The 25539-nt window shown below is 54.1% G+C and overlaps 1 protein-coding gene across 5 annotated transcripts in view; it reads right to left on the reverse strand.

Moving 5' to 3' along the window:
* Positions 1-25539, reverse strand: part of TMEM184B (transmembrane protein 184B) — a 47418-nt gene extending 21879 nt beyond the window's left edge. For 2 of the 5 annotated variants that reach the window (XM_034644448.1, XM_034644447.1), the window contains exons 1-2: positions 1619-1867; positions 14-179 (exon numbers count right to left, since the gene is read on the reverse strand). In XM_034644448.1, the coding sequence (XP_034500339.1) occupies positions 14-179; positions 1619-1810 (358 nt within the window). In that variant the 5' untranslated portion in view covers positions 1811-1867. Of the gene's footprint in view, positions 1-13; positions 180-1618; positions 1868-3008; positions 3166-3327; positions 3606-25490 lie in introns of those variants that run through there. The other 3 variants (XM_034644444.1, XM_034644445.1, XM_034644446.1) reach the window with 3 other exon arrangements.

The raw sequence follows: 25539 nt of genomic DNA on the forward strand, positions 1-25539 counted from the left end.
GCGCCCCCCTCACCCTCGTAGCAGTCCCGCACGGTGCCGAAGTACACGTAGTACTGGTCGTTGGTGAAGAAGAGGAGGCTGAGCCAGGAGTCGAAGGCGTAGATGGGCACGATGAACAGGATGCGGACGATGTAGCGCTGCTCGTTGGGGCGGCTGTAGCAGCGCAGGTGCATGTAGATCTGGGGGCAGATGGGCGGGCTCAGCCGGGGGCCGACCGCGGCAGCACACCCGCCCCCTCTGCTGTGACCGCTCCCGACCCTGAGCCTTAGCCCCTCGGCGGCGACAAAACTCCCAACATAAAGCTGTTTTGAACATCAGACCAGAGGGGGCAGAGAGCTTGTAGGGTGCGTTCAGTGGGGCCCGGGCCAGCGCCACAGACGCGGGGGCCATGAGACCAGCCCCAAGACTCTAGGATCCGAGGCAAGAACGGCCGGGGAACCGAGAGCTGCAACAAGCTCCCCGGGGACCCGTGAGCACAGCCAGCTGGGGAGCCTCGGGCGAGTGGCACAGAGACGGCCCTCCATGGACACGGGGATCTCCTCGCCACCAACCCGGCCTTCCTAACGCCTGGCGCCCGGGGTTTTAGGGCAGCAGTGTCCACCCCGTGCATGGACAGAAGGGACCCTCGCTTCCACGGAAGGCGGAAGTGCTTCCTGGCTGAGTGGCTGCAGTGACGTCATCCTGCGTCTCACTTTCCCATCTGTCCAACAGAGACAGCGCTGCTGGCCTCACTGCGAAGGTGGGAGAATGAAGTGCAGTTTTTAGAAAGCGGGGGGGGGGGGGGGGGGGAGCGACAGCAGCCACACGCGCTCTGGCCACGCTCCTCAGTCCCAGCAGCCAGAGTCCTGTCCCAGCTCTCGTGACTTCACACTCGGCCCCGCCGAGTCCTGGGCTCAGGGGAAGAGAACAAAATATTCCCCAGCTGCTACAAGCCAACTGCTTTGGAAGCAATGGGGATTGAGGAGGCACGGGGACACAGGGCAGCAGGCGGAGCTGATGGAAACCTGAATGGGCTCAGCCTCCCTTCTTCAAACCTTCTTCCTCGGGTAGCAGAAGCCCACACCTCCTTCTCTGGGACTGCGGGTATAGGGGGACAGGAGACCTGCCCTCTACCCTGGCTCTGCCGCCAGCTTGTGCGTGACTGGGCCAGCACCCCACCACCTCTCGGTCTCAGTTTTTTCCTCTGCAAAGGGGTCACTGATGCCTGTGTGCTCCTGCACGGCCCCCTACAGCTGGGACTGCACACGTCACCTGGAAGGTGAGCAGAAGGGGCGAGTGTCACTTCTGGACTGTGGTGGTTAGATAGCCAGAGTGGCTTCCGCACACTCCCCTCCTCCGAGCTGTCAGACGGATGGCACACTCCCCTCCTCCGAGCTGTCAGACGGATGACGCTCTGAAGCCACAGGCCGTAGGGGCGGCTCAGCAGAGCCTGACCCGCGTCGGCCTGGGACGTGGGGAAGGATCGACTTCTACCAGGTGGAGCCCCCAGATTCAGGTTATTACCGCAGCATAGTCTGGCCTGGCCTAATACTCTCTGGGGCCTAGAAAACCTCCCTGGACCCTTCTGGAGGGCCTTCCGTGGCTCCGTGGCTCAAGGGCCCCTGACTAGCCTGGGTACCTGGTGGCAGGTGATGAGCAGGGCCGTCCAAACGAAGAACCCGGAGATGGCCTGCGCGGCGGTTGTCATCAGGAACACGGGCTGCTCCATGGCCGTGGGGCTGCCCTCAGGGATCACAGACACGCTGGGTGAGGCTGCCATGGTGGTAGGCGACGCTGGATCCGGGGCCAGTGCGGCCCCCCTCACCGTCATGGTGCCTGGCAGCAGGGGGTCCCTGAGACAAACCCTTGTGGTACGCGACGAGCTGGCCTGAAGAGAGGAAACCGCAGCGTTAGCCTCCTTCCCGGGCGAGTGGCAGTGTGCAAACAAGCTTCCGGGCCTCTACGTCCACAACCGTCAGGTTGTAACCGGACTCTGACCACATGTGTCCCAGCCCAGCCGCTGCGATGGTCCCAGCCCCTACTGTGTCACCCCTGGATTCGTGAAACAGGTGCCTGAGTGGTCTCTCTGCCTCTGCCTTGGTCCCTACTGTCCCTTTGTCCCTACTTGGTCCCTTGGAAGCCACGTAAGCCAACCTGGGCCCCCCTCTGCTCAAAATTCCCAGTAGCTCCCAGCTCCTTCAAAGTACAAGCTGCTGTCCGTACGATGGCCCACAAGACTGCCCAGCGGCTCCCGCGGCTCCACCGGGACCCTCCACGCCCACCACGCTGGCCTCCTGCTGCTCCTCGACACTCCAGGCCGGCTCCTGCCCCCTGCCCCTGGGCCTCTGCACCGGCTCCAGCTGCCAACCCAGCTCACGTCTGCACTTCCTTTAGGTCCCTGCCCCGACCTCCCGCCCTGGACACTCCCGACCCTTTCGCTTTCTTTTTCTCCAGAGCACTGGTTCCCGCCTGACTCCCTCCGACAAAGTGTACGTTCATTCATATATTTATTAGCTGCCTCGTTCACCAGAACATAAGCTCCCTGAGGGCCAGGGCTCCGTTCTGCTCACGGCGGGGTCGCCAGCACCCCGCACAGCACCGGTCGCACAGCAGGTACTCAGCAAACACCTGCGGGGTCTGCGGGTCTCCACACTTCCCCATCAGGCAAGATCGCTTTGTCACTTTATCTCTTCAAAGGCCTGTGCCTTTTCTTTGCCGTTTCTCCCCAACTTTCCTGATGGCCGGCGCCCGTTCTTCATCATCGGCTACGCTGTGCCCACCTTGTGTGCCTTCAAACTGCTCTTTTAATTCAGTTTCCCGTATCCCTCTTCCTAAAAGCCCACCCCCGCGCTTCCCCCAGAGACTTCTAGCGACGGCACACGCCCTTGTGCTTCTATGTAACAAGCAGCTCTGTCCCCTGCTTCGGTGTTTATTCTCCAGAGGCTGTCCGCTCTCCGAGGCAAGACCGCATGTGTCTGTCCACCCCCACCCCCGCACCAAGCTCAACACCAAAGCCTTTACTTTGTTACCTATTGATTTTCAGTCCCGATTTAAAAACTCTGAGGTATTTCACGGAGAATTACAAAGAGATGAGGAAACTGGCATACAAGGAGATTCTGGGTGGGAAAATAAAGATGGGAGCGGGAGGGACACAGGCTGGCCTTCTAGGGTCCGAGGGTCCCATCCAGTCACCCCGCACCGGCTCTCTGTCCGCACCTCTTCCCAAGGGCAACTTCAAGATCCGTGACAACAAATGAACAATTTCACGTTAAAAATTAACCCAGATGCCCCCGAGGAAGAGCCGCTGTCGGAGCTGAGCGACTCCTGGGCGGCTGGTCACTGCTGTACCAAGGCCATCGGAGCCCCCGGCCCTGATGGGCATCCCTTTCGGTTCTACCAGCTGCCGACGGGCTGGCCAGCGCCGTCCCAGAGCCGCTGGGTCCCCTGCAGCAGAGGCTCTGGGAGACTAAGCAGCAGGGTGACCAGAGGATCCGCTGCCTGGGACGCAGAGAGTGTGGACACCGGGGAGGGCGCTCCGGCTGCAGCTCGGGTCCCAGCTCCACCACCGACCAGCCGTGTGTCCCCACACAGCTTGGCTGCTCCCTGGAGGGTCACTGCGGCCTGACCTAGAAAACAGCAAAGCCCCCAAACTTGACCATCTCAGCCTGAGCCCCGAGGTCAGCCCAGATGACCTCTCATGGTCCCTTCCAAGTCCCAGCTGATCTTCTCACCAGAACACACCGGCACCAACAGAGGCTTCCGGGGTGCACCCAGGCCCAAAGCCTGACCCCTCGATGAAGAGACTCTTTGCCTACCGTGTCCCCACACTCCCGGCTTTGCCCCCGGCCCCCCTCCCAGGTCTCCAGCATCCCCTGCCCCCATCTGCGCATCTGCTCTTAGCTGTAAGTTTTTACCCTAGGACAGCCCTTTGCATTTCTATTTTCCTGTGAAAATAAGTGATCTCTAGCATACTGACCAAGAGATGCATCTAGATTTAAAATCCAAAGTGGAGAAGCATCTATATAAAGAAACTCAAAACTGGAGAAGGTGTCTATATAAAGACTGGTGGCGAGCTCTGAGAAAGAAACAGTGACAAGTCTAAGAATAGCTCCTGTAAGGATAGCTGCAAAATTGGAAACCAGGGCCAGAAATACTTCTTTAAAAAAGAAGATTTGGGTTGTAAATCATCATCTTTGTCTATCATCCCAAATTAAATGAATAAACACAGGCAATTGGGGGAGGGGGGTGCCCGGAGGAAGTACAAATACTCCTAAATCTTCAGCTTCCAAGCACAGGCAGGCCGGTGTGTCAAAGGCTGTTTTGTTCGCCACTAAAGGCAGTGCTGGGAGGCCCGGCACCGGGGCACTACTGAGGTGACCCTGCCTGCAGGGAGGGGACCTGCGCCACGGAGGCTCCTCGGCTGTGGAAGCTGGGTGAAGGCTCCAGGCCCAACTTCTTCTGGGGTTCTGCTCACTGTCATTCAAGCACACCCCTCTTCCAAGCCCAGAGAGACACTGGCAGGCAGAATTCTCTTGCATTTTCCCCATGTAGGTCACTTAGCTTCCGGACAAGAGAGCCACTCAGAGAGGGTGGGTGACTTGCCCTGAAATCAGGGCCAGGACTCAAACTCAGGTCCTATAAACACATTGTCAGCTCTGCACCTACCGAGTGGGGGCCCCATGTGAGCGGCCCCTCCCACTCCAGAGCCTCCTTCCAGAACCCAGTCCTGTCCTAGCAAGCCTGAGACCCTCCTTACAAAAAGGGGAGGGAGGTCCTCAGGGAGGGGCAGCCGATGCTGGAAGGGCTCTCCGGCCTGACCACGCTCACCAGGCTTCGGGGTTTACTAGCTCTTTACTTGACTCGGGACAGCACTCCTGGTTTACACACAGTTTTCCCAAGCTTTGTCTCATGTTTTTTTTACACAGCAACTTTGAACTGAGCAGTATTAACTGCATCTGAGAGATGAGGAAAATGATGTGGAAACTGGTTTTACAGCCCCCCGGGGAACACCAAATGATTCGAGGGTTTTCATAATACCTCCCCCCACCACCACAATACTCGAAGCAACACTCAACTCACCGACGCATGGTGCCTGTGAGGACAGCTCCTCCAAGGCTGTCAATCCCAGGGGCTCACCTTGCTCCCAGGGCCCAAGGCAGCACACAATGCTAGACCCTGCAGACTGTTCACAGCATGTGCGCTGGGGGCAGGGGATGGACACCGGGGTCCCCTCCTTTCACACTGGCCGGCATCAACGGCCTCAGCCAAGGCTGGGGGGGGAGGGTCAGGGAAGGCTTCGAAGCGGCAGGGACTTTGGGACAGGGCTGTTTAAGTAGCATAACCAAGCTTCAGCTTGAGGCCACCCAACAGGGTTCCTCCCAGACCCCACCATCTGCAAGCCTAGACAAGTGACTTCATCTCTAAAAACTGCAGTTTCCCATCTATATTTCAGGGTAACTACAGCATGGCTGAGGGCGTGTTCTACTTTACAGATGTCCTGTTAATGAGTAGACGGAATAATAGAATAAAATAACAGAATAAAAATGACCATTTTGCAACTCCTAATACAAATACTGGATGTAGATATGGACCATCAATGGATGATGAAGCCCCTCGCTAACACAGTCTGGGCAAGTCCAGCTCTGAACCCACAGTCAAGATCAACATCACCAACGTGAGGCTGCGAGAAGTTTCCAGCCTCCTGATGGGATATGTAGGGAGCAAATGGCACCACTTAAGAAGGACCCTTGCCCAAAAGTGAAATGGGATCAAAACAAGCCTCCAGAGCTACTACTAGTAGCCAGGAAATACAGAGGGTAGTGGGACAGACTAAATGATATCATGAGGATGCAGCAGCCCAATCTAGACCACGGGACAGTCTACAGGACAAATGACCTGGTTTCGCCAACAAATCCGTGGCTTATAAACAAAGGTGCTTGAGGGGCTGTTACAGAATACCCAAGAGACATAACTGAATGCAACATGTAGACTTTGCTGGGTCCTGATGCTAACAAACCAATGATGAAAGACATCTTTGAAATAGATAACACACAGGAATTCTTGTCAGTTTCATTAGCCATGATCATGGCACGGCGGACATGGCGGGGCACATAAATGTCCTTGTCAATGGAGGAAGAATCGTCTTTTCAATAAAGTACTGGAACAACTGGACATCCGGAGGCAATAAAGAGTGAACCTTAACCTAAGCCTTTATACCATACACAAAAAGTAATGCTACATGGATCACAGATTTAAACGTGAAACGCAAGACTATCAACTTATAGAAGACACGTATCTAACAAATGGCAAGCATCTAGAATACAGCAAGAATTCTCAAGCTCAACCGTAAAAAAATAGCACAATAAGAAAATGGGCCAAAGACATGAATGGACATTCCACTCAAGGAGGATACATGGACAACAAATACATGAACAGCTGTTCAACATCGTTAGCAATTAGGGAAATGCAGACTAAAATCACAAGACATCACTATACACATATTAATACGAAATAGAGACAACACCAAAAGCTGGCAAGGGTGCAGGGAAACTGGCTCTTATGTAAGTTCCTGGTAGGAATACAAAATGGTAGAGCCACTCTGGAAAACTGTATGGTCGTTTGTTACAAAACTCACACACCATTTACCATACAACCTTTATCACTTAGACGCTTCTACAGAAATGAAAACGCATGCTCACACAAAACCCTATACACTTATGTCCACAGCAGCTGTATCTGTAGTTGCCAAAACCTGGAAACGATCAACATGTCCTTCAACAGGCAAAAGGTTAAACTCCCAGTATGTCCAGATCAGGGACTACTACTCAGCAATAAAAAGCAACAAACTATCGATAGGGGCAGAAATCTGGATGGAGCTCAAGGGCATTCCGTTTAGTGAAAATAGCCCATCGCAAAGGTCACATACTGTCTGGTTCTGTTCGTATATGACATTCTCAAAATGGCAATTCTATAAAGATGCAGAACAGATTAGTGGTTGGCAGAGGACAGCGAAGAAGGGGTGCGTACAGAGAGAGGGCAGCACGGGGACTTCCCTCCAGGTGATGAGATCCCTTGTATACTCTCTCACTCTCACACACACACACACACACACACACACACACACACGGGGACTTCCCTCCAGGTGATGAGATCCCTTGTATCTCTCTCTCTCTCTCTCTCTCTCACACACACACACACACACACACACACACATATACACAGGGGGACTTCCCTCCAGGTGATGAGATCCCTTGTATCTCTCTCTCTCTCACACACACACACACACACACACACACACACACACAGTGAAAACTGAATAAGGTCTGCAGTCTAGTTAACAGTACCGTACTAACATCCACTTCTGGCTTTGATCATGGTCCTATAGCAATTTGAGATGTCACCACTGAGAGCAGGACACATGGGAGTTGGGGTACTATTTTTGCAACGTCCTGTGAACCTATAATTATTTCAAAATAAAACAAGTTTTTTATTTTTTTAAGATTTTATTTATTTGAGAGAGAGCACGAGCGGGGGTGGGGAGGACAGAGGGAGAGGGACAAGCAGACTCCCTGCTGAGCGTGGAGCCCACCACGGGGCTCGATCCCAAGACCCTGAGATCATGACCTGAGCTGAAGTCAGACGCTTCACCGACTGAGTCACACAGGCGCCCCAAAACAAGCTTTCTTCTTTTTAAAGTCCTTATCAAATAGAGATGCACACTGGATTATTTAAGAGTGAAAAATAACATGACTTCTGGGATTTGTTCTTTAAAAGGGGGAGGGGGACACAGGCAGCGAGGCTGTAGGACACCCCTTGCTGTTGAAGCTAAGTGACTATGGGCAGAAATCCGTTCTATTATTCGCTCTACTTCTGTACGTTTGAAATTTTCCATAGTAAAAAGCTTTAGACAGTAGAACAGAATTTTCCACAAAATTTGTAACGAGATGGGCAGTGACTCAGGAAACAGCCTGTTTCAGAGATTTACTGGCTATCTCGTAGAAAAGCAATCAGAAAGACCTGTCAAACCTAACAACTTAGTTCAACACATCTTTCTTTCACAAAAAACTTCCACATTTGTCCACGTTTTTCTATGAATACTGGCTGTCAGGATATGCTTCCCAGTTAAGTTTCTGAAACATCTTTAAGCATGTTTAATACATCCCTTCGTGGGAAAGGCGTGCTATCACAACAAACGAGAAAAGAACTGCTCTTTTAGAAGACACCGTGGCCGGCGGAGCATTCTGGAAAAGTGTATTTGGGAAATGTTGGAAATGTTTCTACTCTCATAGGATTTTGTTACCAAAAACAATGTAAGTCTGTAACTTACAAAAACTCGCACGTCTGAACTAAAAACCTACGTAACAGAATTTTCTAATCTGTTCAAAAATTTCCAAAGCATCTGAGTGGGTTTTGGACTCCTGTGTTAAGAACTTTAAAATAAAATACCTTCCATTTAGTTGACAGAAACATCTGATTGGCATCAGGAAGGATGGAAATGTACTAGCCAAATTTCAACAAATCCTCTGCATACGCCGTGGACAGGATGGAAAGATGAGTAACCCAATTTAGAAAGCAAGCCAGTGATGCGTTTCCTCCGGGTGCAGCTACGTGTCTCAGGCAGGGCTCTCTTTCAGAGAGGGCAGCCATTAAACCCAGAGAGCTAAGCAGACTGAAGACGGAGCCAGACCTTCCACCTGCTCGCTCACACAGCAAGAAGGCACACTTTCCAAAAATAATCAAGCACATGAAGCCAGAAGGTTTTCGTACCACCAACAAAATTAAAAAAAACTAAAATTAAGTATTCCATCTTTAGCTCATCCTTTGATTCCTGTTTTTGGTGTAGGTTTTATGTCTACATGGTCGAACAGTAAGCTAATACATGTATGCAGCAACATGCAGGTACTGGGATACATACCCAAAAAGTTTTTTACTGATAGGGATGCAGCCAGTCACTGACAGGGTTCCCTCTTTCCCCTGAGGCCTCTGTCCCTCTGTGCTTACGCCTCCCCTGGTGTTGGGCCCGCTCCCTCCAACCGAGGCCAAGGCAGACAGAAAGCACAGTCAAGACTTGGTCCCGCCTCTCTCCCAGCGGCCCACCTGCCGGCCAGGCGGCTCCACACCTGTGCCCTCACCTGCACGCCCACCCGCAGGCTGCGAAGAAGCCAGGCTACGGTCCGTGCTTTGTCCAAGCTCTGAGTCAGGGAAACAGCTGGAATCCTGGCGCTGCCACCCAGCTGTGACCGGGCAGGCGCCTGGGTGTCTCTGAACTTGTTTCCCGGGTGCACCATGCCCACCTTGGGCCCAGAGAGTTTAGGAATTCAGAGTTTTTCCGATTTAGAAAGGATCTGATTTAGAAAGGATTACAGTGCTGAAAATGATGTGCACAGTGACTCCCCCAGAGGGGTGTGGGCAGCACCCAAAAATCAAATACATAGTATTTCCATAGAGAAACATGAGATATTTTTAAAGAACATAATTAGTCTCACATCAATTCAGGTCAGATTTTTTGCCACGAAATTAGTTTGCTGCAGGCTTGGAAGAACCTTTGGGATTTTGAGCGTTCTGGATTCCAGAAAGGTGGGGGCCTGGGCTGCCCTCCAGTGCTGCAGGGAGGCTGATGCTCGAAGAAGCAGGAATCCAGCGTGGTCTACTTCTTACCTTATTTTCAGATGTGACCACATCCCTCTTCCTGACCTGAGATGCTGTGGGGATGTGTCAGGATCCGACGGTGGGTGGAGTGCAGTTCTGACCCCTCTGTGGAGAGGCCAGGGCCCTTGGCAGCTGGGTCCTAGCCTCGCCCCGACCCACCCTCCCACCGCCTCCTCCGGGAGGGTCCTTGCACACTGGTGGCCCCCGCCTCTGCCCTGGTCCTTGTGGGGAGAGCCACCTCTTCACTCCCAAGCCATCCTCAGCATCATGGCCTCCCGAGGGCCAGACCACTCCCGCTCAACTGCCCTGTGCTCACTCCACGCCACTAAAAGGTCAGCTGGGACGCTGTTCTTGTCTCCCCACACATAAGACATCGGTCTCTAGCCTGGCACAGAGTCAGACACATAGTAGGGATTTAGAAGAGAAGAATCCACCAACGGGCTGACTGTCTGGCATTAAGCCACCTGCCGCAGAACACGGACTTTCCATCACTCGGCCCCCTCCCCACGATGTACACTTGCCAGAGCTTGGCTGAAGGACCTGGACCTTTGGCTGGAGAGAGAGACGGGCTGGGTGAGGGCAGAGGCTGGAGGCTGCATCACACTGCCTCACACTCATCTTCCAAAGTGAAGAGGCCACACCAAGGAGGGCAAAGGGACTTGTTCAATGAGCTCCAACAGGACACAACCCCATCCATCTGCTGGTAGCAGCAGGAAGATGAGTCTGCCAAGATGGAACAATCTAGCAATATTCTGTTGCTTCGAGAATAAGGACGCTCCCAATCAGATGAGGCTAGAAGTCCCCTGGGGCAGGAACACGGACTGAGGAACCTCTTTCATTGGGCAGTGTACTCTAACCTATCTTCTCCCCAACTAGCCTGCAGTCTCCTGGAGGTCAGAGGTCATGTCTTAGGTCCTGGCAGTGGTCTCAGGGCCTGGACACAGCTCACACTCAATATGCTTTGACTGGATAAGGGAACAACTGAATGAGTGTTTGCCCTTTGCAGTTCCTTCCAACTCTGAATGTCTGCGATGCCCTCCATCACCACCATACCAACCCTGGGGAGTGGAACTTTCTCTTGCCCCCACCCACAGATCTTTGTCCCAGTCAGCCTCGAGATACCGCCTTCTATGACCTATCACTGTTTGCTCAAGGCACGTCTTCCCTGGTCTTCCAGAGCATTTACCACTCTGTGATTAGATCTGTTCCCTTAACACCCTGTGAGTTGGGCTCCGTGAGGACAGGGATCAGGTGATCCCAGGGATCAATGTGGAAAAAGCATTTACTGACTGATTGCTTAGGGGACAGAGGGAAAAACATGAACAGAGGCATGGAGACAGTATGTGGGCAAGCACTCGGCCAAGAATGTGCCCAGAGCAGAATTTCTGCATCCAGACCTTGTTAAAGATGGGGGGCGGGGTGGCCTGTTTGACAGACCACCTGCGGCTCTCTAGACCGACAAGCCCTCCTGACAGCCCTGGGAGGCGGCTCTTGTTGCAGCTGGAGCATGCAGGCCGGGGTACAGTCCTCTGGGAGGCCACAGGAAGCACCAGAACACAGAGCCCCACTGGGTCAACAAGGCACAGGGCTGGACGGAACTCACCTTGTGGGTCAGAAAGCCAGGCTCAGGGGAACAGGGTTGGGCAAACCCAGCTCACGAGAAAAGGGAGGAGTATCAGTTTATAAACGTCCTCTTCATCTCCAATCAGGGGCCCAGGCAAGCCGAACCAGTTGTCAGATGGGTGCTTGCGGGCATAGAACCAGGGTATAGAGAGTGGGGGGGTCCAGAGTAAAATCCAGGCAGGCCTGGCAAGGCCTAATGAATGAAGCCAAGCCCTAGAAAAGCACCCAGAGTGCCGAGAACGCTCACTTCCCCTGAGACAGCGCCTACTGCCATCTTTCCCTAAAAAAGACAGCTTCTGGCTGACTTCCTCCTGAAGATACCCACCTCTTCCAGAAAAGCTACAAAGCTATGTGCAAGTTCGGTCAATTACCTTGGAAGTTAGGGGTTTCAGAGAACACCTCACCACCTCAGAGTCCTTTTCATTTCATGTTGGGGGGGATACCTTGCTGTTACCCCCACCCCGACTTCCTGTGTCAAAGACTGAATAATGCACCCCCCAAAGATGTCACATCGCAAACCCCCGAACCTGGGAATATTTTGCTGACACGGCAAAAGGGGCTGTGCAGGTGTGACGACATTAAGGCCACCGAGAGGATCCCTGATTATCTGAGTAGGCCAAATATAATCACAAGGGCCCTCACAAGAGGGAGGCAGGGGGCTGAGGGAGTGAAGGAGGCGGTGTGACAATGGGAGCAGCCAGGAGAGACTGGAAGGTGCCAGGCTGCTGGCTCTGAGGATGGAGGAAGGGGCCCCGAGCCAAAGAATGGAAGTGGCCTCTGGAAGCTTGAAAAGACAGATTCTCCCGAAGGAGCACAGCCCTACCAACACCTTGATTTTGGCTCAGTGAAATGCATTTTGGACTTGTAACCTCAGAACTGTAGGATGATAAATTTGTGTCACTAAGTCACTACGTTTCCGGCAGTTTGTTGTCGAAGCCGTAGGAAAGCAATGCATGCAGTTTCCAGATGAGGAAACAGAGGCTTGGCGGGGGGTACCATCGTTTGTCCACAGCCCCCCGTAAATGGCTCGACACCGCCCTCGCCAGCCATGGGCTCTGCAGGCGGACCACCTGGACTTGACTCCCGACCCCGCCACTGACTCGCTCTGCGTCCGCGGCCAAGTTACATAAGCGCTCCTTGCTTCAACTTCCCCAGCTGCGAAATGGGGTTGCAGTCATTCGAGCCTGGGACAGAGCTGCGAGGAGCAAACGGGGTGATGCGCCAGGCATGGCCCTGTGTGAGCTGATCTATCCCAATTCCTCTCCTGCCTTAGAGCCACTCTGTCCTTCGGTAGGTCTCTGAGCCCCAGGCCTGTCCTGTCTCTGCTTGTTTGCTCTTTTTTAAACCTTCTGAGGTCATATTTTCATTCATTAGTTTTAGGTCCAAGCCCTTTTGAGCTGCGGCCATGAAGCTCACTCACCCACAGGCCGAGCGAAGCTGGCGACCTGTTCGCACGCACGTCTCCAGAATATTAACACGGCCTGGGAGGGGTTTTGTTGAATAGATTTAATTTTTTAAAAAGATATATGAAAGGGGCGCCTGGGTGTCTCAGTCAGTTAAGCGTCTGCCTTCGGCTCAGGTCACGATCCCAGGGTCCTGGGATCAAGTCCTACATCGGGCTCCCAGGGGAGCCTGCTTCTCCCTCTGCCCCTCACGCCACTCGTGCTCTCTCACTCTCAAATAAATAAAATCTTTAAAAAAAAAAAAAAGGAAAGAAAAATATATATGGAAAACTTCCCACCTTAAGCAGCTCGCCAGGTAGAATCTGACTTAGGAATTGCTCATCTGAACCAACCACTCGCCCTGCCACCCCCGGGACCTGCGACAACAGCCCTCCCGCCTCTCCAGGGGCTGTCAGGCTCTGTGAACTTCCGGGGGGGGGCTGCCTTCTGGGGGAGGCTGACCCACATCCGAGCAGGTCAGCAGCCCACAGCCTGGCCCTTCTCCAGAAGGGATTAGAGGAACAGAGGCCCGGCCGTGGGGCAGCTCTGTCCGGGCAGCCTTTGGGAAGAGGATCACGTGCCCTCACGAGGGGCAGTGTCCCCTCTCGGCCCCACTCCCTTCCGTCAACACCCACAAGCCAGGCCACTCCAGCGGCAACCCATCTCTCCCCCTTCTCCCGGGGCCAAGTTCCCACGAACCTCCCAACCACCAAAGAAAAAATCCTCCAATCCTGTAGCTCTCCTTCGCTTGGGGCGGGGGAGGGGGTATGAGCAGAAATATAAGGGAACAACAAAGTCATCCAAAATTCTTCAGCAAGGGCCGACTTAATTCAGCCTTGTAATTAGGTTTTGTTTTGTTTCATACATCCCAGGCCAAATCTTGATCACTCTAGTTTTCTCCCAAAGGCCAGTGCTCTGCCTCTTTAGCCGAATTCTATGTCCCCCTAAATGTGACCACCTTTCCAGCCACCTAAACCCCATTCGGCACGGCACAAATGGGTGCCCTTCAGACGCAGAGCCCTGAACCTCAACTGTCCTAATGCCCCGTGGGAGCAGGAGACCCCTGAACCTGCCCCACACCCTGGGGCCCCTTGAGCAAGGAACCCGGCTCCTGCGTGAGAAATCCCAACCTGAAGTTCAACTCACGCAAATACGGACTGAGGGCCGTGAGCCAGCATCCTCCCGAGGCGAACGTACACCCAGTGGCTGCACGCATCCCACAGACAAGAACGAGAACCTTCTCAGCAGCCTGGTGTACACAGTGAAAAGGTGGGCCACCACCCCACTGCCCATCCCCAGGAGAGTGGATACATAAACGGGGTGCGGTCAAACAGTGGACCCCTACACAGTAGGGAAAAAGAACACAGCACTGCTGGTCGCAGTCTGGACAAATCTCATGGTCTTTTCTATATGACTCCATTTCTGCAAAGATCAAAACCGGGCAAAACTGAGTCAGAAGTGATGAGGTGTGAGCAGTGGTTACCTTGGGAGGAGGCTGCAGGGAGCCTGGTGGGCTCTGGGCGTGTTCTGCAGCTTCCCCTGGACATAATTTATACGGGGATTTACAGATGTAAAAACCCACTGTGTTGTAGGCCTAAAACCAGTGTACTTTATTCTAAGTCAAGTCAGTTAGCCTCCTTGAAAGCTTTCAAAGTATAAATATTTACCTGTGAGCACCCTCTGTATGCTAAGTCCAAAGGGTATCTCGGACAAGACCTGATCCTTTACAAGCTTCTGGTCTGGTGGGGAAGAAAATACACTCAAATAACACAAGGCTGCCCGTGGCCAGTGGGACAGGTAGTGAGGGTCAGCCACGGGGATCAGTACTACTCGTGGTTTGGGGGAGGAGACAGAAAAAAGCTGATTAAATGCAGATTTTGGAGGTGGCCAGACTGGGGTCCAAATCCAGCTCCTTGCTGTGTGACCTGGACAAGACGTTGGCCCCATTTCCTCTTCAGTAAGGGGCAGTCACAGCAGCCGCACCTGGAGGGTTCTCGAGAGGGTGCCCGGAAAGAACTCACAGCACTCAGGCCTCAGACTGGTGTCATGCTGGCTCGGAGGCTGTGCCCACCCAGCGCGCGCACTGGGATTTGCAGACGTGACCCAGGCCCTGCCCCCAACAGCTTCCAATCTCGCATGGACTTTGCCCTCAAGGAGCCGCAGCCAGGGAATCAGAAGCTTAGGACACATTGTCAAAAGGCTCCAGGCCAGGGGAGAGGAGCAGATAAAGAAGCCACGGGGGTCAGAGCGCCCTGCAGGGGTGGGAACTGAGCAGGGGGCCTTGTAAGGCCCACAGGATTCGGCGTCTGGACGGGAGCCTGCTCCGCAGGGAGAGGCCAGCAGGGAGAGGGGCCTGTGTGAGCAGAGGCAGGAAGGCGGGAAGTCAAGGAGGCATAGAGAAGGAAAAAAACTAGTGAAGTGTGGCTCAAGAAGGGGTCCAGGGGTGCCCAGCTAGCTCAGTCCAAAGAGAGTGCGACTCTTGATTTCGGGGTCAGGCATTCAAGCCCCATGTCGGGTGTATTTTATTCAAAAAATAAAATCTTAAGGAAAAAAAAAAAAGAAGGGGCCCAGGAAAGAGGGCCTAGAACGCCCAGGGCTGACTTCGACTTTATTTTGCTGTCAGTGGGGAAGCCCTACCGGTCTCAGAGGTCAGGAAGTGAGCTCCGAGCAAGGATTTAAAATGACAAGGCAGGGGCGCCTGGGTGGCACAGCGGTTAAGCGTCTGCCTTCGGCTCAGGGCGTGATCCCGGCGTTGTGGGATCGGAGCCCCACATCAGGCTCCTCCGCTATGAGCCTGCTTCTTCCTCTCCCACTCCCCTGGCTTGTGTCCCCTCTCTCGCTGGCTGTCTCTATATCTGTCGAATAAATAAATAAAATCTTTAAAAAAAAAAAAAATAAAAAAAAAATAAAATAAAATGACAAGGCAGCCGGGGCGCCTGGGTGGCACAGCGGTTAAGCGTCTGCCTTCGGCTCAGGGCGTGATCCCGGCGTTGTGGGGTCGAGCCCCGCATCGGGCTTCTCCGCTGTGAGCCTGCTTCTTCCTCTCCCACTCCCCCTGCTTGTGTTCCCTCTCTCGCTAGCTGTCTCTATCTCTGTCGAATAAATAAATAAAATCTTTAAAAAAAAAAAAATGACAAGGCAGCCGATAGCAGTATTTTGGAACAAGGGGTGACTACTTTCTCCAGGGCTGGGGCTGGGGGTCCTTTTACCAAGAAACATCCAAATCTTCACACCTGGTCTCCTGTGAGACCCAAACATGCATTTTGTTCGTCTGTTTGTTTAAGTAAACTCTATGTCCAGCGTGGGGCTCGGACTCGAGACCCTGAGATCAAGAGTCACATGCTCTACAGACTGAGTCAGCCAGGCACCCCCAAGCATGCATTTTTCATTAGATGGTGGCCGGGGCCTGGTGAGGTGGGGTGGTCCTTGAGGGAATGGCCGGAGACTTGATCTTCTTGCCCTGGGTGAGATATAAGGATACGTTCTTGTGGTTGTTTGCTTAATTTTACTTATTTTTTTTTTTAAATCATATATTCCCATGATTCAGCACTCAGACGGTTCAAAGGGTCTCTAGTGAACAGCCTCCTGGCACCAGCCCCATCCCAGAGGCCCCACAACCGCCGACTTCCTTAGACCCCCGACACCCTGTGTATGCACTAAGCCAACACACCTCCCAGCACCTGCTTCTTCCAGAGCAATCCATCTAGGCGACTGCTCCGTGTCCGGGCATGGAACTTCTACCTTATTTTCCATAGCTGCACGGTATTCCATGGTTCACACGGAGCATAATTTGTTCCTGGCCCCCTGCAGGTGGGTATCAGATTCTTTCCAATCTTTTGTTAGTACAACTAAGACGGCAGTGACTATCCTTCAAATAAATCATTTTGCACACATATTAAAACATCTGTAGGATGAATTCCTAGAAGTCCAACCGCTGGGTGTTGCTGGGTGAAAGCGGACAAGAGTCTCTAATTTTGAAACTGTTGCCAGAGAGACAGGATACATTTAAATCCTCATCCAGGGGCAACTGGGTGGCTCAGTCGGTTCAGCGGTTCAGCGTCTGCCTTCGGCTCAGGTCACCATCCCAGGGTCCTGGGATCGAGCCCCACATCAAGCTCCCTGCTCAGTGGGGAGTCTGCGTCTCCCTCTCTCTCTGCCCCTCTCCCCTGCTTGTGTTCTCTCTTGCTCGCTCTCTCTCTCAAATAAATAAAATCTTAAAAAAAAAAATCCTCATCCAAAAAATAAGCCTAATTATTAGGAAAAATACTGATAACGCGTAGTTTTTAAAAGTGCCCAGATGAAGAAACAGTAGAGCAAAGCCCAGTTCAGTGGACAGAGCACGGGGTCAGGAGATGGTTCTGGACCTGAATCAGCCCCTACTCACCCAGGGCCCTGATCCACTTGTACTTCCTCATCTGTGAGTGAAGGGCCAGACCTGCTCAGCCCCTCAGTCCTTCCCGGAGGAGACAGACCCTGACACCCTGGTCCCAGAACAGGTGGAAGGATGGACTGTGACCGGAGTCTCCATGACACCCAGCCATAATTGGTCTCCCTGGGCATAGGGGCCGGGGGCCAGAGGAGGGGCAGGCCACAGAGTGCGTGCCAGAGCCAGGCCTGGCAGGAGGAGGTAGGAGTGGAGAGCCCCAGAGGACCAAGAGTTTCCAGCCTGGCCATCCCAAATGAGTGGTAAGCATCTCTTGCTGTCTTCCCTGCATGGGCTGCTGGGACAACACAGCCACACCAGACACGCTCATGCTCTACGACATTCACTGCTGCGTCTACCGTGGACCCGTTACATAAGGTGCGCCTGACCGCAGCGGCCACCTACACCTCGCTCTTCAAGTGGGCGGCCGGCGGAGGATGGAGGCAGGCCTCTGGATGCCCTGCGTCCTCCCTGCGAGGACAGCTGGGTAAACACGGTGGGCAGGGCAGGGCTTCCTCCCACCTCCACAAATCCAGCTCAACGACGGAGAACTGGGATTGAAACAGTTTTCTGCCCCCAGCAGGGTAGGAGATGCCTCTTGGCAAACCAAAGACAGCTTTCGAGAGGAAGAACCTTCGCCAACCTTCCTGTTTCCAGCCCATGCTTTGCTCCAGTGGACTGGAGAGCCAGGAACTCCTCCAAATCAAATCACACTTAAATGCACTGAGGTTATTGCTATTAAAATTTTTCTACAAAAGCGGGGCGCCTGGGTGGCTCAGTTGGTTAAGCGTCTGCCTTTGGCTGGGGTCATGATCCCGGGGTCCTGGGATCGAGCCCTGAGTCGGGCTCCTTGCTCAGTGGGGAGCCTGCTTCTCCCTTTCCCTCTGCCACTCCCCCTGCTTGCTTGCTCTCTAATAAGTAAATAAAATCTTAAACAAAAAAAAAAGCATAGCACATCAACTTTTGTCTTGGTAAACTTAAATTCTCACATGTACTATTTGTTTAAAATCCACAAACTCATGAAGAGATGTACCTTCTCTTCCTGGAGGTGAGGCGGGGAACCCAGACGCCCTGGGAAAGCTCACTGTGTGTGCTCACTGTGTCTGCCTGTGTGTGTGTGCTCAGGGTAGCCCCACTGCTTGGAAAGCCTTCCCCCACTGCTCCACCTGCCAACCTCCACTGACCATCAGAGCCCCCAGCTCAACCCACCCTTTCCCCAGGAAGCCTTGGCCCCTAAGCCCCAGGAGCCCCCCACCCCACCCTGGCAGCTTCGACCTGATTCTTTATAAGCACACCTCCCAAGTCAAGGCAGCAATTCCACCTGCTTGGCGTCTGGAGGTGGGACTGCAGGCTCCAAGCGCATAGCTGTGCTGGGGGGCCACTCAGAGCAGCAAAGGCACAGGATTCAAAATTGAAAACCTGCGAGCTTCCTTCCACAGGATCTCAGGCCAATTCACCCTTCTGAGCCTCAGTCTATCCAGCGACAGGGTAGGCACAATAATTCCAAGGCTCCAGGGCCATTGGGAGGATTAAATGAAATAGTTTATGTGAAATGTAATTAGCAAACTGTAAAGCCCTACACAAATTCTGGTGAGGATTAGCAATATTGGTATTAATATGTTAATATTAGTTGATAGTAGTACCCTCACACACATCCCTTCACCAGTCCGTCACTGTGCCTTGCAGGCACCCAAAATGATCGTCAATGGAGTCCCAGGTTCTGTGTGTTCTAGATGGAATAAAAAACACAGGCGCTACAGCCAAAGACCAGGAGGGTCTGCCGGTGGCCCCCACAGCGGCAGCCATGGGGTGAGCTCTTTTTCCCTCAGAGCCTTCCTGTAACTGGTGACCGAGAGGGCTTTGGGGAGCAGCATCGCCCAGCAGAGCAGAGGTTCTCGGCCACCTGCCAGCAGTACAGGGCCTCCCCGGGGGGCAGGCTGTCCACAGTTGGAGCAGGAAAAAATAAAGGTAGGCAACTCCATGGTGTCCTCCAGCGGGCAGGCTGTCTGATGTGAAAATCCCTGCAGGGTGACAGATGCCGCAACTTCTAGAGGTCTCACCCCACCCGCTCTGTTGAGGTGGCGGTGGCAGGGCCAGCGATCCTGGGACCGCCCACCGTCGCAGGCCCAAGAGTCCACAGAACACGGGTCCCCAGAGAGGAGACCTGAGTCTTCGGGGCATCACCAGACAAATTTCAGGTTGGAAAAGAAGCCCCCCCACACACACACACTCTCTCTCTCTCTCTCTCTCTCTCTCTCTCTCTCTCTCTCCATCCATCTTCACGTGACCTGCTCTGACTCTAAACCAGGCCCGACCCTTGGGGAGCTCAAGGCTTTCAAGGCTTTAGAACCAGGGACCTCAGCGGCACCCAGGAGGTGAGCAGAGGGGTTACAAGTAGCCCCACCAGTGGCAAGCGACTTGCCCAAGGTCATCACTCCGGTTCTCTGACTTCCGTGCAGTTCTCTGCTTGCTGCTCACGGCCCTAACAGCACCAGGGGTTCTGGCTTTTAACTTCTGTAACTCTGTCGTATCTATGGCTAACTCAATACTGTCACGGGGAAATGCTTATGACCTGATGTTACGTGAACAATGAGATAATGCAGGATTATACCTAGAAAGCAAATACGCCCACGTCAACAGTGATTATTTCTTGGTTAGGAAAGTGGGGGTGATTTGTAGTGTTACCCACCAACCTTCTGTGTTCCAAGTTCACTACAATCAGCAAGTACTATTTTCAAAAGCAGAGAAGCCTATTGTTTTCAAAGGCTGAAACAGTGAGATCAACCCTGCAAACTTTCCGTTAAATACTCCATTACTCGTGTGTGACTTTTTTAAAACAGAGTAGAGCTGGAAGTGACGCAGGTCAGGCACAAAGGTTTTCTGGGTGGGATCTTCCCCCTCTGGCTTCCGCCCCAGCGGAGAAGGAAAAGGAGTGACTGCGGGACTTCCTGCCTCTCAGCACAGGCCTGAGACCTCCCAGACCCCAGGCTGTCCCCTGTGCCCCAACAGCTCCTGATGGAAGTTCTGCTATAATCGACAATCCTGTTCTGATTAGTCCTGGCCTTAATATCTGTCACTTCTTGAGAATAATTCCAGCTTTACGCCGAGTGGCAAGGACGACAACACACCCCGCCGTTGATCTGTGTCGTCGAAAGCTAGTTCAGCCTCTACTCCGTGCAAGGCATCGTGCCAGACAGGGAGCCATCGGTAACCCAAGGCTGCAAACGACCATCCAGAGGCCACACGTCTTCCTTCCAAGCTCTTCCCTGGCACAGCGTCTCAGCGGCGCTAAAACGGCAACAGCAGAAATGTGCACAAAGGTTGCCTGGGTGTGCAGCCTAATTCCAGCACGTGGACTCCCTCTGCTGTGGTGCCCGCCCCCCAACACCCAGTCCTGAGGCAAAGCGGGGTCCAGGAACGAGTGACTGCAGAGGATGCTGGCGGCTTAGCCGCACTGCTCTCACGCCCCTGCGCAGCATCCCACTCGGCAAGAGGTGGAGGCAAAGGGGAGGGACCAAGAGAAAACCCAAGGCTGTTGGGGCACCTGGGTGGTTCAGTCGTTAAGACATACGCCTTAGGCTCAGGTCATGATCCCAGGGTCCTGGGATTGAGCCCCACATCGGACTCCCTGCTCAGCGGGGAGCCTGCTTCCTCCTCTCCCTCTGCCCCCTCCCTGCTTGTGTTCCCTCTCCTGCTGTCTCTCTCTCTCTGTCAAATAAATAAAATCTTTAGGAAAAAAAAAAGAAAGAAAACCCAAGACTGCAAGACCGTCCAATTCTCTCAACAGCCCCCTCTCACTTTACTTCTCCCCCTTCCTGTGTCCTCTCTGAGGCTGAGAAGATCACATTCGATTAACATTTATTGAGAATCCACTGGGTTAAGACCAGATGCCAAATAATTTTACAGACAAGAACTCAGACCTTGGCTTTGCACATGCTGTTCCCTCTGCCTGGAACATGCTTCCTCTCCTTCCACACGATAACAGCTTCAATGTCACCTCCTCAGAAAAGTGCCTGCCCAGGCAGGAAAGCCCTGATGTTCCCTCAGGGTGCCCTCGACAACTGCCACTGCACCCGCGTTTGCGGTCTCTCTCCCCCGCAGAACTCCACCCCGCGAGGGCCGCCCCTTGCACTGCCTGACACACGGACACGCGAGACTTTATTGTTTTTTTTAGATATGTTTTTTAAGTAGGCTCCACGCCAAATGTGGGGCTTGAACTCACGACCCTGAGATCAAGACGCATATGCTCTACCACAGAGCCAGCTGGGCGCCCCAGCAATCCTTCTGTCTCAAACCGAACAGCCTGTAACATAACCCTAATAGCCAGTGTTTGCTGAGCATGTGCGGAGCGCTGGGCTGAGCTCCGTGCAGACGTGAGATCTCGACAGCGGCCTGAGGACCATGCTATTACTATTCCCATTTTACAGATGTAGGAAATTGCATCAGTTCCGCCCTGTTTTTAAAGAATGGAAATCAGAACCTGGTAAGCAACTTGCCCAAGGCCACAGGGCTAAAAAGAAAGTGAGGATTTAGACGCCTCCCAATTCTCTCTCCAGGCCCCAGGACAGCTCGGCCCCTTTATCTTCTACTCTCCCCAGGGCCCAAAAGGGCGTTTCTTTTTCCTGCTGCCAGTGACCATTCATCCCTTTCCTGAATTCTCAGCCTCCTCTCCCAAGGCACCCAATACAGAAATCTCCCGATTCCTCCCCTCCTATCCTGCACCCCGAGCTCCCACACCCGATGTGGCTGTCCCGTGCAATGACCCCTTGTCTTTCAGCCCCAAAGGCCCAGCGACTAGAGCAGCTTCATGAATGCTGGCCCCTGGACACGCAGCAAAGTAAGCAGGGAGAGCACGTATCTTCCCAGTGAACTCACATGTGGGATCCGCAGTTAAACCCAGATTCCCAGGTTCCAGGTCCTGCTCTGTCCCTACTCCCCTCTGGTTGTATTTAGGGCACCGATGCTGAGCCTGGGGGCATGTGGGGTGGGGGGGGGGCGCACAGCCACCATAGCTCTCAATAGGGAAAGGGAGCCCACATTCATTCCAGATCTACGGCATGAGAAATCGGTGAGGTCCCACAAGCCCCGGGAGAGCCAGGAAGAACACGGGTTCCCGGTCAGTGGAGCCACTTCATAGCCAGCCCCAGAAGCCAGTTTGAGGGAAGACGCCATGACAACGTTGGGCTCCAGAGGCGGCCGGTCCTGGGGTCCTGGGGTCCTGGGTCACACGGGGTCATCAAAACTAGAAGCTGCTGGAAGAAGAAAAGGGACCTAAAAAGGACGCCTGTGGGAAAAGCATCCTGAGGGAAAGCAAAAAGAAGAGAGGGAGGCTGGGTGTCCTCAGAGTCCCCTTCACGAATAAGGGAAGGACAAGAGATGCTTATGCTGTCCCGCATGTGTGTGACACATGGCTGAGGACCTCAATTCCTTTCTGAAACCTTCAGGGGTTCCCTGTTGACCACTCCGAGGTCAAGTTCAAACTCCTTAGCAAGGCCTTTAAAGATCTTCATACCCAGGGCCCACTGCAGCCAGGTCTGGGAGGCGAGGTATCCCAGGCCTCCATACCCCAGCCCAGAGGCTCTCATCCTTCTGGGTGTAGGGCACTTTGCTCCTAGGAAGACTTCCGGTACACCCAGGGGGTGTACACCCTCCAGTTCAGAGCTCAGCTCCACCAACTATGTCCACTTGAACCTGCCAGGCTGACTCTCTGCAAAGCAGGAAGGTAAGGATTCCCACCTCACCAGGTGGTGGGGGGATAAAACGGTCATTCATCAAAGCACTTTGCGCTGTGCCTGGCACACAGTAAGTGCTTAAGAGACAAGCTGTTGTTTCTATTGTCCTCTGCACCCCTTTAGGGCCTCTGTTTCAACCACAAGGAGAGCACTGTCTTGTGCGTCGCCCTTACACATTAGACTCCCTCAGCCAACCAGAGCCTTTTGGAAGGCACCACCCACCATTCAGGACCCGGTCCCCTGAGGCCTAGCAATGGAGCCCGGCACACAGTAGGACTTCAGCAAGTGCTTACTGCCCCCGGTGAGGGTCCGTGGCAGCCCCCCACAGAGCTCTCCCAGGACCCAGCTGCTGGCCTTCCACAACTCACACACCAATTCCCCAGGCTAAATGCCCCACAGAGTGAGAAGGGCATTCGCTGTTACTCGGTTTCAAAACAATAAAGGGCTGTACTCTCTGCCTTACTGAGGCTGTTTCCACTCCAGGGAATTTACGGGGAGAAATGAGCACAGCGGGGACTGGAAATAGTGCTGAGCCCCTCTCGGGGAGAGAGCTGGGCTGGCCCGCCACAAACCAGGAGCAAAACTTCAAAGGCAGAGGGGGAGCAAACAGCCTCCAGACAGAAGGCCAAGCGCCACAGAACTCGGCCACCAGGAGTGAAGTAGGACAAGGAGATCACTCACACCCATTCTGCCTTGAAGGTCTCCTTCCTGCCCACTTGGAGAGCTTTGAAAGGGTTCCTTAACCCACCATGTGGGAGGAACTTACAACACATCCAGAAGCCCAAGGGCTGCAAAAGGCACCCCAGGTTGCCTATGGTCTGGGGGGCAAGGGGTGGGGTAGGCGGGACTTCACAGTACCTTTTCCACCCACATAGGCTATTGGGCCCTCGTATCTGAATGGAGGTCACTACCTACACCCATATACACCCTTCTCCCCGGCAGACCGGGAGGCCCTAGGCCAGCACCAGGTCCCATTCATCTTCAGACACCTGTGCCCTTAGCATGGTGCCTGGCATGTGGACTGTTCAGTCAGTTACCAGGCAGCAAGATCTGGCAGCAAGAGAGGTCCTGGCTCAAGGAAGACTCTATCCAGGCCTGCCATGTGCCACAGACAAGTGAGTCATGTACTCCCCTTGGGTCTCAGTTTCCTCAACTGCACACAGGGATGACTACAGTTCTGTACTCACACAGCCGCTGAGAAAATCAACGGGGAAAACATGTGTGGTAAGCACCAAAGACAAATGCTTGTCATCCTTCAAGCTTCAGCTCAGCTGTCCCCATGTGTTGGAGTCTTTGCTGCGGGCCATGTTCCCCCTCTTCCAGCAGTGAACCCACACTGCACTCCCTCTCTTGTTTTATATTTTTCACATCATTGCGATTACTCATTTCTAAGTTTGATTCCCCCACCGACCTGAGAGCTCCCGGAAGCCAGGGGCATCGTGAGTTTGCGTCCAAGGTCTGACAAAATGGGCACACAGGTCGGGCTGCTGGGGCCCTCCCATCCCATGGTCCCAGCACTGGGACCCTCTGACGAGATGTCCCGATGTGCAGAGCCAAGGGGGCCCACCAAGCATGCTGAAAAGGAACAGGGATGGGAAGGGATGCTGTAGACAGAACCTGAGAAGGAAGTCACACCTCTGAGACCTGCGTTCCCTCGTCGGCAGGCGCAGGTGAGCTTGTTTGCCGGGCTGACTCTGCAGCACACAGGCCTCCAGGGCACAGACTGCCGCTGCTTTCCTTACATAAAGCACCCAGCAGTCAGATAAATAATACAGGGCCTTCACATCACACACAGGTAGCAGGCGTGCAAACACTTGCTTTGCGCCATGGTGCCCTGGGCGTGCAGGCACACCCATGCATATGTATATGTGATATCTGGCCTTGCATGACCCAGAGAGGATATGGATTGGAAACAGATACCCAGGCCCACCCCCCCAACCCTGCCTTGCCATGGCCGGGAGTCAACTAGCACCAGACCTAAGCAGTGTGCCCAGAGAGGAAATGTACAACCCACGGGATGGCTACACACACCCTAAACCAGCCTCTGTGGTCCCTTTCCAAACAAACATCCTTTGGAGCCCCAGATTAGCCTCGGTGCCCCTCCAGGCAGCTGACTTATATGCAAGGCGTGTACACTGTGCGTGCATGCACCCCCAGAGGCCTGGCCAGGCCAACCATCCTCCCAGATCACAGCCACCCGCACAGGGCACGGATGCCTCCCCCACTCGGTGGTGCCAGGCGCCAGCACACCCACCGGGCTCACACAATCCCACTTGCAAAGGGCCTGTCCACCCGCTCTCCCTCTCCCCCAGCCACCCTCACAGGCAGGTCCGATTACACACCAGGCGAGGGCCTGCCACGTTGGCCCAAGAGGGGGCCAATGCACACCCACGGGCGGCCCCGCGACCCCGCAGGACGGGGAGGAGGCGCAGGGCGGGACGGGCTGGGAGGCGGACGCCCCCTCCCTCCTCGGCCGGGCCGGCCACCTTCGTACCTTCCCCGCCCGGGGACCTGCGGCCAACGCGACCCGTGGGGCACCCCCCCCCCGCGCGGGCCTCCCCAAAACGGAGCAGCCCCCCGCCCCCGGGAACCCGCAGCCGCCCCCTTCAGGGCCTCCGGCGCGAGGCCGACCGGGCCGGGTACCTCAGGAGCCCATGGCTGCGGCGGCGGTGGCGTGTGCGGACGGCGCGCT

The sequence above is a fragment of the Ailuropoda melanoleuca genome, chromosome 15, assembly GCF_002007445.2.
Source record: "Ailuropoda melanoleuca isolate Jingjing chromosome 15, ASM200744v2, whole genome shotgun sequence".
NCBI classification, from domain to species: domain Eukaryota; kingdom Metazoa; phylum Chordata; class Mammalia; order Carnivora; family Ursidae; genus Ailuropoda; species Ailuropoda melanoleuca.